The sequence below is a fragment of the Orycteropus afer genome, unplaced genomic scaffold, assembly GCF_000298275.1.
Source record: "Orycteropus afer afer isolate SDZICR_OR568_19922 unplaced genomic scaffold, OryAfe1.0 scaffold00061, whole genome shotgun sequence".
Lineage (NCBI taxonomy): Eukaryota > Metazoa > Chordata > Mammalia > Tubulidentata > Orycteropodidae > Orycteropus > Orycteropus afer.
Window position 1 is genome coordinate 3,382,932 of NW_006921648.1, and position 19,094 is coordinate 3,402,025.

Below are 19,094 nucleotides of genomic sequence, written 5' to 3' on the forward strand. Positions count from 1 at the left end.
CCTTCCTCACCTCTGCAGCCTCCCCACCTCCATAGCCCCCCTCACCTCCACAGCTCTCCTTACGTGCGTAGCCTCCCACCTCCACAGCCCACTCATCATTTCCCTCTTGCTGCCTGCCCAGCAGCCTTGCTGGCTTCTTTCAGATCTGGGGGCAGGCCAGAGTGCCTTTGCACATGCTGTTCCTGTATCTGAAACTACCTGCTGCTATGTTTCAGCAGGTCAGCTCTGTTTACCTTAGAGATCCCAACTCCAGGACTACTCCCTCATGGAGCCTCCCAAGCCCTCGCCTGTGCTCAGATAGGCCTTCCTATGAGAAGCATCTTTGTTGTTACACATTTATCACCACTGTCGCTTGGCTTGGCACCTGTCTTCCCTGCTAGACTGAACTCCCTGGCACAGGGCAGGCAGCCGCTCAACGTGGAGGCAGTGAGTGCGGGTGCTCTTGTTCACTTACCAGCGGCAGTGGGGGCCACCTCTGGAAAGCTGTGCTTGCTGCTGCCTTGTCCTCATGACCAGGAAGCAGCAGTGAGCAGGGGGGCCTGGGCTGTCCACGGATCTGGGCTAGGAAATGCCTTGGGAAACCCAGGAAGAGCTGTTTTCCATTGAAGGCTTGTGCTTCTTTGCAGGGGTGGAGGATGGTCAGACCGTGAGGATGCCCGTAGGAAAGAGGGAGATCTTCATCACCTTCAAGGTAGGTCCCGTGCTGCATCGCTGCTCTTGTGCCCGGCTCTCCTGAAGAGGGCACGGCCAGGCTTTCCTTGGCATTAGAGGGCAGCTCTGCAGGAGCCTGGCTTGCCCCTTGGGTTGACCTTCATGTAGCTGGCACATGGGCACTGCCTTCGGGATTTTACACGGGGTGTGGAGAGAAAAAAAGCCCCTCAAGATGCGCACGAGTGAAAAGCATGGAACACGTACAGGCATAGAGCACGATTCCTTGTGGTTTTATTTACATGTCAGGAAACGCTAGGGGTTTCAGTTTTACACTCTATATAAGGGGCGTGGTTTCTTGAGATAATGGTAATATTGAAGAAAACAGTGCCTCCTATCAGCAGTTAAACTAGATGCAAAACTGGAGAGAAACCCACACAAGGACACTGGGGCAGCGCAGGGGTGTGCGCTGCAGCCCCAACTGTGTGGTGCTGTAGCCAAGCGGCTGAGCATGTGGTGCCGTGGCCGAGCGGCCGAGCGTGGGGTCCCGTGGCCGAGCGGCCGAGCGTGGGGTGCCGTGGCCGAGCGGCCGAGCGTGGGGTGCCGTGGCCGAGCGGCCGAGCGTGGGGTGCTGTGGCCGAGCAGGACAGTCCAGAGCAGTTGGGGGGACCAGACCCACAGTGTGAGCAAGAGACCTCCAATCATGGTAACAGGCAAGAGAAGGAGGCTGTGAGAGGACGTGGGTAGAGGAGACGGTTTATGTGAAGTTTTAAAATGTACAAGGTGGTGTCACGTGTTCTCTGGGGATACGCATGTATGTAGTAAAAGTAAGCAGATGCTCATACAACGACAGGTGCAAAGCTCAGGACAGTGGTGACCTCGGTGGTGTTGACATGGGGACTTCAGGGGTTTGACACTCTATTGTTTCACTTAAGCTGGATTGTGGATACACAGTGTATGTGATGTATTTTGCATGTTTACACATGTGAAACTTTCCCTGGTTTAAAATGAAGACTAGAGTAACACACAGAGTAATTGGACAGAGAAACCAGAGATAAAGGCAGGGAAGCAAGCACAGAGCAGGTCGGGTCACGTGTGGGCACTGGGACACGGGGCTGACGGTCAGTAGCAGGCCCACCTCAGCAGAGTTTCTCTGCTTGATGACTGCCATGTCTGCTGCCTGGCTTTAGGTGCAGAAAAGCCCCGTGTTCAGGAGAGACGGCGCGGACATCCACTCCGACCTCTTCATCTCTGTAGCTCAGGCCATTCTGGGTGGGACAGCCAAAGCCCAGGGCCTGTATGAGACCATCAATGTGACGGTGAGTGTGTGGCTCGACAGGCAGACGCGTCTGCCCCGTCTGCACTGACGGAAACAGCACAGCGGCTGGGTGGCCTGGACTGTGACCCACCATGTGTTGGGGTTTAGAGAGAAGCCTCGGTTTTGGGGAGGGCAGCGGGGATTCGAGGGTAATCCTTGGGTGTGAATCATAAACCTGGTTGCACACGCTTCTTCTGCTTCCTTGGTGGGTCTCAGGTGGTGGCTGGTGGACCAAGCAGAGAAGAGTTTCCTGGCTGTGATCTCTGCTGCGTTCATGCTCCGCTTCACACACACCCCCTCGCCCTCTAATTGCAGTCACAACTGCACTAGCATTTCCCCAACCTCAGACTGCCTGTTGCTGGTGCTCCCCACCCCTCGGGCTATTCCGTCTCACAGCCGTGCTTCTCCGGGCTGTCTGCAGCCTCTCGGGAGTGAGTGCCGAGGCTGCCTTGAGCCAGGGAGCCAGGAGCCTGAGGAAGAGCACCAGCCTCGTCTGGTGGCCACATCGGGGAACCACACTCTGTGCCAGCGGCTCACCCCTCATTGGCTTCCCCATTTTGTCCTCACTCTCTGTTTCTTCACATTCACCTCCTGGGCTCACCTCCCAAAACTGCCTGCCCCTAAGTCCCGGCCGCAGGCTCTGCTTTGTGGGGGGACCCTGGCTTAGCCAGTTCCACGTGGCAGTCCTCAGGCTTGGTGTGGAAAACTAGGCCTCCTTCCTGGGGGGTGACTAAGGTTGTCTTTGTTTGCACATGTTTCACTTGGCAGTGGGAGATCAAGGAGAACCGAGGGTGTCCTTCCTTTGCAGATCCCTCCTGGAACGCAGACGGACCAGAAGATTCGGATGAGTGGGAAGGGCATCCCCCGGATTAACAGCTACGGCTACGGCGACCACTACATCCACATCAAGATCCGAATTCCAAAGTGAGTGCCCAGCTCTGCGCACCACCGTGTGGTGACAGGAGCTGGGGAGGTCTCCTGGGCTCTGCCACTGTGAGTCCTGTGGCTTAGGTCCCGCTCGATTCTATCAAGTGTTTTCTGCTGAACATCCATATGTTACTCCTGTAAGATAAGAATCTGAAGCCTAAATTACGTATCTAGCATCTGCTAAATTTAGGAGATGCTGAATACATAATTTAGGAATTCACATTTCTATCTTACAGGATGCGCTCCCTTGTGAAGTGGGCCTTGTTGAAAAGTCGCCACGTGGAGCGCTGATGGTTGTCCTCCAATCGACCCCAGCTCATGGTGCCCCACATGCATCCTGGTCGCAGTGTGCTCCTAGGGGGTTTCAGTGGGTGATTTTTGGAAGTAAACTGCCAGGCCTTGCCTCCTTGGCGCCTCTGGGTGGACTTGCATCTCCAGCCTTTGGTCAGCACCTGGCACATTAGCTGTTTACACCACGTAGGGCTGCCTCCAGGCGTCTGGGCGTGAGTGAGTGATGCAGAGAGAACACGTGGCTGCAGCTGCTGTAGTCGCTATCATTACTTTTATTTTAACTTTGCATTGTGATTTGCGTGAAAGTTTAGGGAGCAAATCAGCTCAGTAACTCCCACACATTTTGTCTCACATCATGATAGCCGTCCCCTCGGCCGTAATAGTACTGAGGTTGCTCTTAACTGCTGCTGGTGGTTTTGCTGCCCAGGAGCCTGATCTGCTGGGAAGGCAGAGGTCTAAGCGCATCGTGGCATGAGGCGGCCATGTCTCAAGCACACGCATGAGCCAGAGCATCAGGGCCCAGGCCTGCCCGGCTCGGCTTGGGGGGGCCAGGCTTCCAGCCTTGCCCGTCTAGTCACACGGGTCGGATAATCTCTTACTTGCTTAACACACACATGCACACACACATAACACATACTCACTCACATAAAGATAACTTTATTTTCAGTCACACACCTATATGGAGAAGGCCACAGTGTCCCTGGAAAGCAGTCTGGGGTACTCGAGGGAATTTTCTGTTCTCACCCTCGGCTCTGGGTGCCCTTCCCTGCTCCTCGGCTCAGAGACTGGGGCGGGGCTCTGCATGGCCTTCGTCCCCCACAGGCCGCCCAGCCACAGCCCTGTGTCTCTAGAGCCCTCCGGTGCTGACTGTGCTGGGCCTTCGAGCGAGCTCACTGGTGCTGACTCCTCTCCGTCCACAGGAGGCTGACGAGCCGGCAGCAGAGCCTGATGCTGAGCTACGCGGAGGACGAGGTGGACGTGGAAGGGACGGTCAATGGCGTTTCCAACACGAGCACTGGTAAGACTACGCTTTGAAGGACGACAGCAGCACACAGCATCCGTCTGAGATCCTCGGAGGGTGGAAGGGTTCACAGAAGCCTGTTGGGGGCTTTCCCCTTGATGGGCCTCATGAAGCCTGTGCTAAGCGCTATGAAAGAGAGTCCCTGTGGGCCATGACAGCTGAAGGGCTGCCTGGCTCACAGAGGAAGACTCTGTCCCTTTCCTCCTGTGTGCACATGGAACCTCTCCGGCAAGGTGACAGAGGGCTATTGTTCTGAGTTCTATCCTTGGTTCTACCACTTGGGCACACCCCCCCCAGGGAGTTCCTTATCAAAGCTGGCGGCAGAGATGGGCTGGAAGGATCTCTGTTCCAACCCAGAACGTTTAACCAGCACCGCGGGGTGTCTTAGGAACACCTGCCATCATCATGTGATGCCAGCTCTGTGTGTCTGGAGCCCATGAAACTTTGCGTGCATCTGGCAGGGAGTTGAAGCACCATTTACCCTGATCTCCAGGGTCACAATCTGTCAGTGGCGTGTCCGCTAAATATTAGTGACTTGGTAGGAAAGCATCTGTTGGCAGAAGCTGTGATAATGGAGACACAGGTGCAGCCCCTCCTGTGGTGGGGTGGGTGGGGCCCTGGCGAGAAGGTGCTGTCTTATCGGGACCCCATTCATTCAGCACAGACCTGCTGGTGGTGCAGTTGGCTTCAGCCTTCATTTTCCTGGGCCTGGGGTGCTGCTCTCCAAGGCTGAGGGACAGATGGTGTTATGTTAGTGTGGGTCCTTTGGAGCAGGGGTTCTGAGCAGGACAAGCTTCCCAGTGAAGGGAGGGCATGGCCATGAAACCCCCCTGGTGTTGGGGAGGGTCCCTGCAGCAGCAGCCTCTGCATGGACTTCCATTGAGCACCCGCTGAGTCCAGGCACACGGCACCAGGTGGTTACACGCCTGAGTAGTTGGGTACGGTTTGCTCTTTTTTTCTTGCTGTTTCTTGAACTAAGAAATGAACTGATAATAGTTATGAATAACACCCAGACTTCTGGCTTTTCTGTTTTTTTCCCCCCCCCCCGAAGCTCAAACACTCCTATATTCCTATAACATGTAGGATCACTTCTGCAGACAGCTTACTCTATCCAAGATCTTCTACTCTGATCCCTTTTTGAGTGTTTGATGGTCTCAAGGTCACGTGGGCTGAGGTTCACATAATCCACTAGTCCCTTGGACTGTTTCCATGTATCTTTGGTTTTCTTCATTCTTCTTCCCTCTGGATGAGGAGAGACCCACTGTTGTGTCTAGGTGGCCACCTGCGAGGTTTTTAAATTTTTATGATTTGGGTGAAAGTTTACAGAGCAAATACACATTCCATACAGCAGCTCACATACACTTTGTCTCATGACATTGACTGCAATTTCCCACAATGCAACAGCTCTTCTCCCACTTCTTCCCATAGTTACCTCTTCCCTGTGTCCTTCCCTCCATGCACTCCTGCCCCCTGAGCTGTCTCCCTGTGCATAAGCAGCCCTTCTGTTCTCCCATGATTGTTCTCTCCAAGGTCCCATGATTGTTCTCTCCAAGGAGTGTATCTACCTCAGGTAAATGTTCAGCTCATATATCTGTCTTGTTTGGCTGGAAGCCATAGGAGTGGGCTCCATTCCAGACCTGAAAGGCAGGTAGGGGCCATAGTCTCAGGGGTTCCACCAGGGTCTATCAGTCCAGCAAACCACTTGCGAATTTTTAAGACCCTAGTCCCTGCTCACCAGAGTAGGATGTGTTGTTGTTACATGCTATCGAGTCGGCCCCGACTCATAGCGACCCCTCCTTGGGTTTCTGAGGCAGTATCACTATGGAAGTAGATTGCTCAGCCTTCCTTCCGAGGAGTGGCTGGTGGATTTGAACAGCCAGCCTTCTGGTTAGCAGTCAAGTGCTTTAGGCACTACGCTACCAGAACAGTGTTTTTGTGTAGTATGGTAAGGCCAGTTGAGGTTGATGTCCCCCTCGACTATGGTCCCGAGCCCACAGGTCCAACAACTTGCTCCATCAGGGTGGTTGGCTGTGGCTAAGAAGTGTCTATAACTTTGCCCCCATTAGTTCTATTTATACCGACGTTCTTACAGCACAAAGACGTGTGTAGTAATATCGTCTGTCAAACATATATATGGTTATGGGTATATTCCCTGTTGCCTAGCCCAGTCAGAATTTTTAAAACACACTTAAGAATGTTAGAATTGGCTTCAGGAGTCGTGTTGTCTGCCAGTCCACTGCCTAGATGTGGTTAAGCCTCCTTACACCTTGAAGAAAGTGACTTTTGCGATCCACGTGTGGCCAAATTCCATTGTCCTTAACAGTGGGCTTTGTTTGCTTCAGTAGCCACTAGACTTAAGTACAAGCTTTCCACGAGATCAGAGCTACCCTAGAAACAGTCTGCGTTCGTTTATCAGTGGTTCTGGGGTGAAAGTGTGTGTGTGTCATTTCCTACCACCTTCTAAGAGCACCTGACTGACGAGCGCCATTGGCAGGTACAAATCGATTCCCAGATACCCGCATACTTGTTTCCGTTTTGGGAAAGTGGTACATGGAGGGCATTCGTAATCCACCCACTCATCACTTAACCAATCTGCTTAGCTTCCAAAGACCAGGCTGTTACGTGAAGTCATGTCATGTGAGTCAGGAGGCATGTCCCATCTCTCCTGCTGGCATCCGTTTCCCCCACTCCCCAGTGCTCACCACCCGTCAGGCGCCCCTGGCAACCCTGGCGTGTTTCAGCAGGTATGTGGTGCAGCAGGCCCCTCTCCCCCACCACGCCTTCCCCACCACCACAGAGTCTGTGGAGGTTGGGGGTGGTAGTGGTGGTGGTCAGGCGTTGCCTGCCTCCCTCCACCAGCCCTGGGCCAGGACCCTGCTTGCCTTCTGCCAGCCCCCTCTCACAGCACCGCATGGCCCCCTTCCTTCCCCCTGCCTTCCCTCACCAACCTCCCCGGCACCTTTGGGCCCTCACCCAGCTTCCCCCTGCCCACCTGTGACTTCATGTCATCCGTTGTTGCCCTTTGCTCTCCGTGGCCAAATTGAGACATCATGAACTGATAGGAGAAGGCATGCCATGGCCACTGTTCCTCGTGTGGCCTGGTTGACGCCGGGGCCTCTGGTATATCATGTAGGGTGGTTGGTGAAGGGCGCGGCCCCGTATGGAGCCTGGAGCATAGGAGGAGCTACCTGAGACTTTTGTCATAGTTGTTGTAAGTACGAAATGTCAGATAATGGTGAGTGAGAAGTAGGTTTATGGATGATTATACTCAAGCAAGTGAAGTACAGGTTTCGATGGACTATTTCTTCGTCTGTTCCTGGATGCAGCTGCTGCAAACCTTAGTAGCTGACCTTAGGCTCTTTCTCAGTCTAGAGAGAGGTACTCTAGAAAAACCATGGTGTGCTTGGGGTCTCAGCCCTCCCAGGGTCAATGGGGGTGTCTCTGCAAGAAGACAATGCTGGGGGCCACCTTGAGGTCATCTGACCTTTCTTGGTTTTTTTTTTTTTTTTTTTTTTTTTTTACTTCAGAGAGCAAGACTTTAATGAAACCCTGCCCAGCGCTGTGTGGTGGGGCCGCGGTCACCGCTCACCTTTCTTATTGTTCATAGTTGATTTGGTTGTTGCTGAGAATGTACACAGGATAACATGCTCCAGTTCACCAGTTTCTCTGGGTCCGATTCAGTGACCTGCTTCCATTCTGAGTTGTGCAGCCCTTCTCACCCTCCTTTTCTGAGTTGTTCCTCCTCCGTTAACATCAACTCTCTTTCCCCTGAGGTTCCTGTCCAACCTTTCGAGTGGCTGTTGTCAATTTGATCCCATATAGAGATCAAAAAGATTGAAAGAGCACAGCGCTCCCTGCAGACAGCCTTCACCAGTGAAGGTAGACCGTTTGGTTTGAGGAAGACGTCAGGGGATCTCTTCATCCTTTGAGTTGGGTACACAGTGTGGCTCATGGTGTTTGCTCCAGTAGCGTCCCTGATTCTCATGACAACACGTATCTGTAGCTGTTTGGCTGTAAGTTTAGACATACGTGCCAGAGCTCGACGTAACATGGTTTGTTTTGGGGTTCACATTCACTACTTATTTTCTCTGATGTGGCTGGTAGCCTTGGGTGCAGGTGGGAGGAAGATGAGAAGACACTGAAGTAGAGTGGGAGGCAGCCCAGGACCCTGCTGGATCAACCTGTGTAGTCTAGTCACCTCTGAGAGCAGAGGCTGCGAGTGTAGACCTGCACTTCTCTGAGGGGTGGATCCTGTAGGCCTGTTGGCATCGTGTCATTCAGTCCCGGGTGTTAGAGGGGATGCACAAAGACCCAGAGACCGTGCCCCCATCAGGCTGCCACCACAGTAGAGGAGACAGAATAAGCCCTGAAAACAATTCCACAGACAAGGGCACAGCCCTTCTTGTAACAACAGGATTTGTAACTATCACAGCGCATCTTGGCCCCAAAGGTGATACAGACTCGGGAAGCAGCGCTGTCTGGTTATTCTTACTTCGGCATAAACAGCCCTCAGACAGTGCCAGCGTGGAATCCCAGCCTCTAATAACCTAGAACGGCCACCTTTGTCTGCCCAGTGCCTGGCACCATGCCTGGGTACTGGTTGGGTCTTGGTAACTGTCGATTGCGTTTATTTGAATTTAGTTCCCTAACCCATTGGCAGGCTCTGGTGGTCTGGTAGGAGCCATCCTGGGGCTTCTGTATTGGCTGAGCACTGTGGATAGATACCCTTTGTAGGAGCTGACTAGAAACGCCCTGTGCGTCCTTTCTGCTGGAGTGGGCTTCTGTCCTGGCCTCCCTGCTTGTTGTAAAAGGCAAACTGTGCACACCAGCTTTATTTAAAGACTCGTTGGAAGGAAAGCTCTCGACGCACGTTCTGCAGTGACCAGAAGGCACCTGTGTGCCGCAGGCTGTCCCTGATGACACAGCCTTCCTCCCACCTCAGGCTGGGCCTCAGGGAGATCAGAAGTGAAGGGGGAGAAGGCAACATGTACAGACTTCATGATCTGGGTGCAGAAGCTCACATGCATTGCTGATAGTTGGGTCATTGTTTTAAGAGCAGTTCCTCATGTCTTTTGTTGTCTCTGGCAATAAGCCTAATTCCTAAAGGAGGTTTTCCTCCTTTTTTTTAAAAAAAAAAAAAACCAAGCCAAGCCTTCCATAGGGTTTCCAAGGCCATAAAGTTTATGGAAGCAGACTGCCACATCTTCTCCTATGGAGCAGCTGGTGGGTTTGAACTGCCAACCTTTTGGTTAGCAGCTGATCACTTAACCACAGCACTACCAGGCTCCTAGATTTCTTCTCCCCTTTTAGCTAAATTTAAAGAGAGCTCAGACCACTGGTCCTGGTGATAGGCCATGAGAAGAATTTCCAGGAGACACTTCCTGCTTACATTTTGTTTTCATATTTTGTTGTGTTTGAGTCACGTGATGACTGGAAAAATGTGAGTTACTCATGTTACTAACTCGTTAACTAGGTGCTTGTTCTAGTATTGTCAGACTTTGACCACTGTGGCTCAAAGCTGGCTGTGGCTGTGGCTGTGGCTGTGGGCAGAGCCCTTTGTCCCCTCCTGGTGGCAGCTGCAGCCTCGGGACTGGGGAGGAGGGTGACTGTAGTCACTGAGCTGTGCTTTGTGCTCGGCCTGAGGCAGCTCATTTGGACAGGTCATTAAGACCTTGGGTTCTGAAGTCAGAGGGCTCAAATCCCAGCTCTGCCATAACTACCTGTGAAGCCGCAGGTGATTGTTTAACCTCTCTCAGCCTCATTGTCGTCTGTAAATTGGGGATAATAGTGGACCCTACTTGTAGGGGTTTTATATGATTACATGAGATCATACAAGTGAAGCATTAGGGACGGTGCTTGGCATATATTAAAACTCCATTGGTGGTAACTCTTACCTAGTGTGACAGGCATATGTACACATGTGCACATACATGTGCACATGTGTGTGCCAACACTAGCCCTCCCCCATGGAGGACATAACCAGATTCTGTGTTCTTTCTTGCCATTGTCCTAGGAGGCCCAGGAGTGGCTGGAAAGTTCTGGTTTGTGGAGTCCTTTGTGTTAGGAAGTCCCTTTGTTTTGCTTGTTGGGGCCTGTAGGTAAGAAACAGGGCCGTAAAGGAGCGGCCTCTGGCCTTGGGTAGGAGGTGCTTCCCAGGCTGCGGGAGAGCGTGCCACTTCTCTGCAGGTGTGGCCTGGCTCTCATCTGCAGAGTCCCACATGCGGAGCCACCCCAGCGGCATGATGCTCAGAGCTCATTTTAGCACTTCCTCACTGGCCGTCTCCATGATTTCTCTATGGACACACTGAGCTGTGTGAGCAGGCCAGGTCTAGGGGCGTTAGCGTGGCCCCTGCACTGGGGGCACACGCAGCCCTGCTGCCCCAGGACAGCCCCTCCCCGACCCCTCTAGGGGGGCCTATTGCCCCTAAGTTGGGGCCTCTCTCTTGACAAAAGCATCTTACTTAGACTGAGATCTTGGGGCCGTGGCCATTTTTTTCTATGGCGTGCCCTGTTCTTGGCATCTGTGTCTCACTTTTTGCTGTTATGTGTCATTGGGTTGATTCTGACACACAGCCACCCTGTAGGACAGAGTAGAACTTCCCCACACGGTTCCCAAGACTGTAAATCTTTAATAGGCTGACTCATCTATCTCCCACAGAGTGTCTGGTGGGTTCAAACCGCCAACCTTTTGGTGAGCAGCTGAATGCCTTAACCGCTGTGTCACCAGTACACCTCCCCTCCTCGCTTAGTGGTTAGCAGATATTAAAATAATGCATTAGCGCTACAGAGTTATTCCAGGCAGGCTCAGTAGAGCTACTTCCTTCGTCAGGAGTGTCAAAGTGTTAAAAATAACGAGCACTCTCTGCAGAGCGCAGTGATAGCGTTTTATTGAGGATTTGTTACAGCTGAAGCTGGGTTGCACTTGGTAAAATACCAAGTGCTCGGAAATCCAAGAGGAGAGAGAGCTTTATGTAGGAGGGTTGTGGGTTAACATGAGTCACCAGTAAACTTTTCACAATGTCAGTTAATCATAGATTTTCTGGGGGCAAGCTGTGTAAACAGTTTCCTGAGAACAATTTTACATAAATTTCTTTTTGGGGAACATTTTCATCATTCTCTTTCTGGAACATTTTTATTATTTGCTTTACTGTAAACTATAACTTTATCTACAGGCATTCTTTCTGAGAACAGAACATTTCTATCATAGTTTTAAGTAAGTGTGACTACACAGTTGTTCATTCACGGGGGGTGATGGTGCACATATTCTGAAAGCAGAAGCAGGGATATAGGACAAGAAGGGAGTTTGAGTCAGACCTGCATCAGTCGTTTAGCTATGCCAGGCTCCTCGCTATTAAAGTACTTTCACACATCCCCCCTTTTGGTCACAGTTATAAGGGTGTTTTCTTCTGCGTGGACTTGATGGGTGCTTTCCTTCTGTATTTATTGCATCATAAACAGACACCCTGCTTCTCCACGCCATAGCTCAGACACTCCACTTCTGTAATCTTCTGGTTGGGGCACACGGAGGGTAAAGCCATATATAGATACATATTTAAGTTTTTATTTTAAGAGTTTGTTTTACATTCAACATTATGTGTATGTTTAGTTTCACTCCCATTTACCGTGTCCATGGGAGCTCTGGTGGCATAGTGCCTAGGACATTTGACTGCTAACCAGAAGGCTGGTGGTTTGAACCCACCAGCCAATCCTTGGAAGAAAGAATGGGCAATCTACTTCCGTAGTGATACTGCCTCGGAAACCCAAGGAGGGGTCGTTACGAGTCGGGTCCACCTCAGTGGCAGGCTTTTACCGTGTCTAACCATAACCCAGTATCCTCCCCTCCCTGCTCAGTAACCCGCCCCCTGTGCCCCTCATAGTTATGCCCTCCTGTGTGTCCTGCATTTCCTCCGTGTGAATGTTGCCCCTCTGGTGCCCTGTGGTCGATTGCTCCAAGGGATGCATTTCCATAGAGTATGTGGTTGCGTCACCCTGGGTTGAGTGGTCTGCGTGTACATCTTGTTTACTATTGGGCTGAGAGCCAGCCCCTGGGAGTGAGCTTTATTCTGGCCCAGAATGTATCCCAGGACCGTAGTATTGGGGGTCTTGCCAGACTCCATCCGAAGCAAGGCCATATTTGGAGGAACAACTTCACATTTACAAAAGACTAACACAAGATGTGACACTAAGTTTCTTCACAAACTTGATTTCTGTAAGATATATGATTTTCTGCATAATTGGGCAATAATGGTTTGATTACAAATGTTAAATAATTTATAAAAATATCAAGAAAAGCAATATAAGAATAGTTACAAACAGGAGACAGAGTCCAAGAAATTCAGTAACATGCATAGAGTTCTGTTCCAGTATCTTGGGATTAGTTGTCTACCTCTGTGCTTGTCGGTTTCCGGCTGCTGGAGCATTTAAATAATTTTAAGTCTCTAGAAGGCCGGCTTGTCCTGAGAGATGTTTTGGCTTTGTTAGGTTAAAAAAATTGGCACTTTTTTTGATCTGACAATATGCATCTTCATGTAATTCATAACATATTAAATCTTTTTAGCATTTTTTTCTTTGTAAAACAAAGAAGTATTTTGTGCTTTCCTACAGAGTTTTAAAATTATCAGGAATTTATATATGAACAATGTTTGGTTTATTTAATTGAAGACCTTAAAGGTAAAAGCTTCAGCTTGTTCGGAAGCTCCGTGGCTTGTGTGGTTTGGCTGTTGCTGGGTAGAGTGCTCTGCGTATGTCTGTGAGGTCTAGTTGGTTCATAACATTCACATCCTCTACTTTATTATTAATCTTCCATCTACAGATTTTATTGAACTTTGTCTTCAAGGCAGATTGCCAAAGAATAAAGTTAACATTTCAATTTCATAATTAAGGAAAATTTTGTTATTATAACAAGAAACCCAATTCTTTGTTTTAGGTGCTGTTGGACATTAAAGCTTTTAAAAATTCTCATGAATTAGCCCACTAAATTTTGAGATTTAATAAACAAGAATCTCAATCATACAAAACATAAGTCTTTAACAGACTTTTTGTGTGTGTGTGTGTGTGTGTATGTGATTTGGGTGAAGATTTACAGAGCAAATTCACTTTCCATGCAGCAGTTCCCATATACTTTGTCTCATGTCATTGACCACAGTTTACCACAATGCAACAGCTCCCCTCCCACTTCCTCCCCATAGTTACCTCTTCCCTGTGTCCATCCCTCCATGCACTCCTGCCCCCTGAGCTGTCTCCCTGTGCATAAGCAGCCCTTCTTTCTCCCATGATTGTTCTCTCCAAGGAGTGTATCTACTTGAGGTAAATGTTCAACTCCTGCCTGTATTTTGTTTGGCTGGAAGCCCCAGGTGTGGGTTCAATTCCAGACCTTTAACAGACTTTTTAAATGACTAGTCTTTGTTGCATTTTTCTCTGAGCATAATCCTTTAAGTGACACAAAGTAGAAACACCCACTATTAAAATTAGACTCCCTTTTCTCCGTGGTACAAGTTTACCTTCTATTCAGCTTTCCTCTAACCCTGTACAACTTACTGTATGCCCTCAAGGTTAACTTTTATTTATTACTTTTTATACTCTGGCATAAGCAGACATTCTCTTAAGACAAAAGTACTCTCGTTTTCCCTCTTAAAAAATGTAACCTCATTCTGTTTAATTTTCCTCAAACCTTCCACAACTTTCCATGTCCATCTAAATTACCAGAACATATTTCATATATTTCATTTAGCTTTAATTATTTAAAAAGATAAACTGCTTTTAAATGGACTTGTTACAAAACAAAAATTTTATCAGAATTATTTGGAATACTAGGACTATTCAATTTATTTAAGTGCTTATTTATTATTAAACTAATCAGAGTAGAGGTTGGAGATTATTATGTTTTTGTAACCATGTCTTTTGTGTGCTTGGTTGGATCTTTTAGAGAAACAATTTAGAATAATATGCCCCTTTTTAAGGCTTTGTTAATGTTAAAAAAAAAAAAAATTCCAGTGTATATTTCAGGTAGACTGATTTGTATCAAAGTTTCTTGTAGTAACTATTAAAAGCCCTGATACAAGCCAGGAGCCAGAAGCAGTTTTTTAGACTGCTCTCTAAAAATCATCAGCCATAGCCTTCAACTTGATACAGAAACAGAAGTTCAGACACAGCAAGCTCCCAGAACAGAATGAAACAGAAGAAATTACATAAACTCATTGGGTTTTGAGGGTGACTTAAAGCTTTTAACACAAACATATGGGGAATTCTTGGATGCGTTTGATTCAGTTTAGTAGAAAAACAGGTCCTAGATAAACTATAGTCTTGTTGTTGTTGTTATTGTTATGTGCCGTCAAGTTGGACCTGACCCATAGCGACCCTTCCTTGGGTTTCCAAGGCGCTATCACCATGGAAGTAGATTACCCAACCTTCCTTCAGAGGAGTGGCTGGTGGGTTTGAACTGCCAGCCTTCTGCTCTTAGAGTTGCTGTTAGTAGATTCCAACTCATGGCAACCCCAAGTGACAGGGCAGAGATGCCCCATAGGGTGTCCTAGGCTGTAATCCTTACGGCAGCGGATTGCCTGGTCTTGTCGCCCCAGAACTGCCAGTGGACTTGAACTGCCAGCCTTTCAGTTAGCGACCCAGTGCTTACCCGTTGCCATCAGGGCTCCTTATGTGTGTTCCATCTCCCCTTACTGGCTCTGTGACCTCCGCTAAACCACTTAACCTCTGTAAATCTCACCAATAAGGTTGTCCTAAGGATTCACTGAGCTAGCATGTGTAAGCTGGGTGGGCGGCAGTAAGACTTCTCTGGCCCTTGGCTGTGTCGTGATTCTTGTTCAGACTGGAGGCAGCCGCTTGCGGCCAGTCTAGTGCTTGTTTCTCTGTGGAGATCCACGGGGACAAGCAGGTGGGTTAAATAAATGCCCTGAGCATTTGCTCAGCCATCTGAGAGTGTTGAGGTGGTGCCTGGTGGCTCCCTGGGTGCTGGGCCTTGGTGAGGCTCAGCCAGGCCTGGCTGTGCCACCCGTGCCCCTGACCCCGGTTCTCTCTGCTCTTTGTGCTCAGGTGGCAGAGCCATGGATAGCAGTGCAGGAGGAGAGAGTAGGCGCGAGGCTGGGGAGGACAAGGAGGGATTCCTTTCCAAACTTAAGAAAATGTTTACCTCCTGATAGCTCAGCCGAGGTAGGAGAACACTTGAGGTTTTGTTTGTTTTGTTTTTTCCTGTTTCCCCGTGAACGGATCCCTCTTCTCACAGTGCCAGCCCTCTAGGAGCTTGACGCAGTGCTAAGGAGTGATGAGGCCGCTGCCTCGGGACCAGGCCTCTCGCCTGTCGGCACCTTTCCATTTGGAGGATTGTGGCAGGGGAGCTGCACTTTCCAGGCACTAGAGCAACTGCATCTTGGCAGACAGCTCTACAGCCCCGTGCCCTGGCTCTGAGGCCCACTGTCTCCCATCGGCCCTCGAGCCACGTCAGCCTCGGGGCCACTGCATAGGGCAGTGCCTGCTCCCTGCGGTTTCTCGGCTCATCTTCACTTCCTGCCTGTACTGGTGGTCGGGGCTCTTGAGCCTCTCATGCACAGCTGCTCACAGGGATCAGCCAAGACTCACCCACAGGGCTGTGCTCCTGTCGTGACGCCAGGTGACACGTAACTGTTTGTCTTCTCTACCCAGGAAAGCGGTCCACCGGGAACTAGTCGGGAAGCAGCAGCCGCTCCTCACGGTCCCGACAGCCAGCGGCTTGGCACTCAGCTCAAGCCCCTGTCCGTAGAGGCCGGACCACCTCAGCAACAGCAAGACCACGGCAACACCTTTCCCTGAAAGGGGCTCCATGGATGGCCCCTGGGCAGTAAGATATAGAACCTGTGAGGGTGATAGACATTTCCTGTCCACGGCTTGGGGCTGAGTTGCGGTGGCTCAAGATGGCGCAAGGCAGGTGGACGCTGGTGGTGGATGGCGCCTCGGCTCTCGGGCTGATGCAGCTAAAGGATTAAGGCTGTGCTCACAGCTTCAGGATGACCCCTGGCTGCAGCAGGCGTGAGTTGACTGACTTTTCTCTCAGTAAATCTCTGGGTGTCTCCTCAGTGAGTCACCCCTGGCAGATCACCCCCAGATCACCCCCCGGGACCTGCCGCACACCCTCAGCTCACAGCCCCACCCACACATTCTGACGGCTTTCATGTGCTCCTCTTGGGGTTTGTTTTCAATTCCTGAAGGTACCAAGCAACTTGAAAGCAGGGGCTCCAGGGGCTGGAGGAGGTGCCGGGAAGGTGTAGAGGGTTTGCAGATCTAGCTTCACTCTCACGTGGGCGGTGGTCTCTGTCACATTCATCCTTCCTCCCACCCCCCAGAATGTCCTCTTGTCCCGACAGTCAGCTGCTGTTGCTTTAGGACAGGAGTGCATGGAGGCCCTGCCCCTCTGCTCAGCCACAGCCTGCCGCCTGCAGTGCTGTTCTGGGGGCAAGTTCAGTGGCCTCATTAAACTGAGCCACCTCTGCCAGCCAGGGTCTTGTTCTCACCACTTACACTGTTGACACTTACTTTCAGGAGTGTCTAAATTATTCAATGCAAAGAATCACTGTCTTTTCCTTTCAACATGTTCGTTCAGAAACATTGAAGTACGGTCTAGGCCGCCCGAGGCGCCCACCACGAAACAAGTGGAGCACACTGGCCCCCGTTGAGGCTTCCACATGTCTCGCCGCCTTGAGCTCTGGTCAGACAGGTTAATGAAGAACTTTTCTCACTAGTTTCCTTCTTCCTCTGTAATTTACTTAAATAAAGCATCTACTAGTGTCTGATTTAAGAATGTAAAATGAATCTGTATCAATGTAAATAAGATTATCTACTACAAAAAGATATCTAAAACCTAAACTGTGGTTACTTCTTCCTTGCTCGGGTTCAGGCAGTTTCTACAGGTGGCTTCGCAGGGGGATGGTGGATGTTCACCTGAGATTGGGCCACTGGGGCATCTCTTCTCTCCTGACTTATCACTCGGCTCCCTGCCCTGCCAAGCCCACACCTGGCTGAGCCCATGCCCCACCACACTTGCTCTTACTGACAGAGAAGTGTGAGGCCCACTTGCAGTGTGTTCTCTGGAGCCTGTGTTGTGCGAGGCAACAGGTGCAGCCTCCTCCCTCACTAGACTCTCTGTAACTTGCAGTCTTTGCATTTTGTTACACTGAAGCATTGGCTTCTTTCAGTTTAATAGTCTGGCCTCCAGCAGAGACTGTTTCTCACAGAAGCCCTAGTGCCTGGGCCTCTTAGGGTGGGCCCTGCCACACAGCTCAGACCCTGCCAGGCGCCTGGGCCCAGCAGATTTGGAGGCGTTGGGCTGTATGGGGAAGATGGGGAGGAGTCGATGGACGAGAGGCTCAGCAGTCACCCTGCTCCCTCGGGACATGTCAGTCACTCGACAGAGCTGCATTGAGCACAGGCACTGCTGAGCGCCCTGGGAGCTGGACAGTGTCCCTCACACAGGAGAGCTTGCGTTTTGTTCCCAGAGATGTCAGCCTCGCCTCGTCCACGTCCTGCCTTCGGGAAGCAAGTGTCTAGAGAAAGACTTGAGGAGAGAGGTGGGTATTGCACTGGTGCCCAGGAGCGCCCTTCCTGCACGTGGCTGGAAGGCAGAGCACAGCTTCTGTGACTCTTAAGGGCCCCTTTGAGGCTTGGGTGGGCTGCTTCCACAGCCAGGGGGCAGTCGGCACCAGTTGTCTCGGCCACCTGCGAATAGGAGGTGGGGTATAACGAGATACTGAAAACTACAGAAGTTACCTCTAGTCCCATGAGCCTCTAGGGGTTGAAGGTAGGAAAGCGGGGTGCTGAGCTTTTGTTGAGGCACCAGGGAGAGGGTGCTCATGGTGCAGATGAGACCACTCGGGAGCGGCACTTGAGCCTAAGGACAGAAGGCTCACGGACTCGGGTCCTGGTGGCAGCACGCTCGTGTGGCACCTCCAGGGCCCTGTCCCAGTGACTTACAGCAGAGGTGGGGCGTGTCCCACCCCCAGGCTGGGGGAGTTTGGCATCACAGGACCTAGCGGCCCTGTCTCTTCCTGGCCAGAGCTTTTCCCTCTGTCCCTCAGGCCTCAGTGTAGGGTGTTGCTTCCTCAGAGGCTCTTCCTGTCCCCGAGGTGAATCAGTGCCTCCCACATGGTGGTTCCTCACCCAGTTCCTTTCTCTATAGCCCTGTTGTGTCAGTTATTTCTCTGGCTCTTTCCTCAACCACACAAGGCCAGGGCCTTTAACTTCTTGGTTCATGTTTATTTAGGGCCCAGCACATGGTAAGTGTCGGAAGAAATACTGTGTTAACAGTCCCTCAATCCATCAGTAAATGGAATGAATTTTGTGGGGCTGCTTCCCCTTTACTTGGGGGTACATGGAGATGTGAGGCCCATGAGTGTTCACCCCACTTGTGAGTAGGCCTGGTGGGGGTAAGAAGACTGCCACGGGGATGGTCACTAAGCTGTGTGGGAGTTCATGCAGCTGCACACCCCAAGATAGAACCCTCTTGGAGTCTCGGGCCACTGGCGAGAGCCCCTGGGCCTCCAGTCCTCATCTCCAAAGCGACCAGGAGTTACAAGCTGAACCCCTTGCACATCTGACCATCTGTGCCACACTGCAAACCAGAGGGGCTGCTGTTAGGTCAACTCCCCAGCCCTGGCCGCAGGCAGCACCCCTTTCCTCAGCAGGGTCCTGTCACAGTGAGGTGGGGTCCCAGCTCTGCCTCAGACCTTTGAGTCTAACAACCCATCTTGAAGGTTACCTACATCCTGTGCCACACCTGGGCCCCACCCTACAGGAAGGTGAGGAGAGGGAGACACCCCCCAAAGTTTGCCCCCAACACAAAGGCTGGATGTATGCTGGGCTCACCAGGTCTCTAGACATATGTATGCTAGATTGTTGGAGGAGTTGCCA

The 19,094-nt window shown here is 50.9% G+C and overlaps 1 protein-coding gene across 1 annotated transcript in view; it reads left to right on the forward strand.

Annotated features, from left to right (window-relative positions):
• Positions 1-15,355, forward strand: part of DNAJA3 (DnaJ heat shock protein family (Hsp40) member A3) — a 39,903-nt gene extending 24,548 nt beyond the window's left edge. Inside the window, exons 7-11 of the mRNA XM_007939584.2 lie at positions 627-691; positions 1,839-1,967; positions 2,775-2,890; positions 4,105-4,202; positions 15,252-15,355. Coding sequence (XP_007937775.1) covers positions 627-691; positions 1,839-1,967; positions 2,775-2,890; positions 4,105-4,202; positions 15,252-15,355 — 512 coding nt within the window. The remainder of the gene's footprint in view (positions 1-626; positions 692-1,838; positions 1,968-2,774; positions 2,891-4,104; positions 4,203-15,251) is intronic.
• The last annotated feature ends 3,739 nt before the right edge of the window (positions 15,356-19,094 follow it).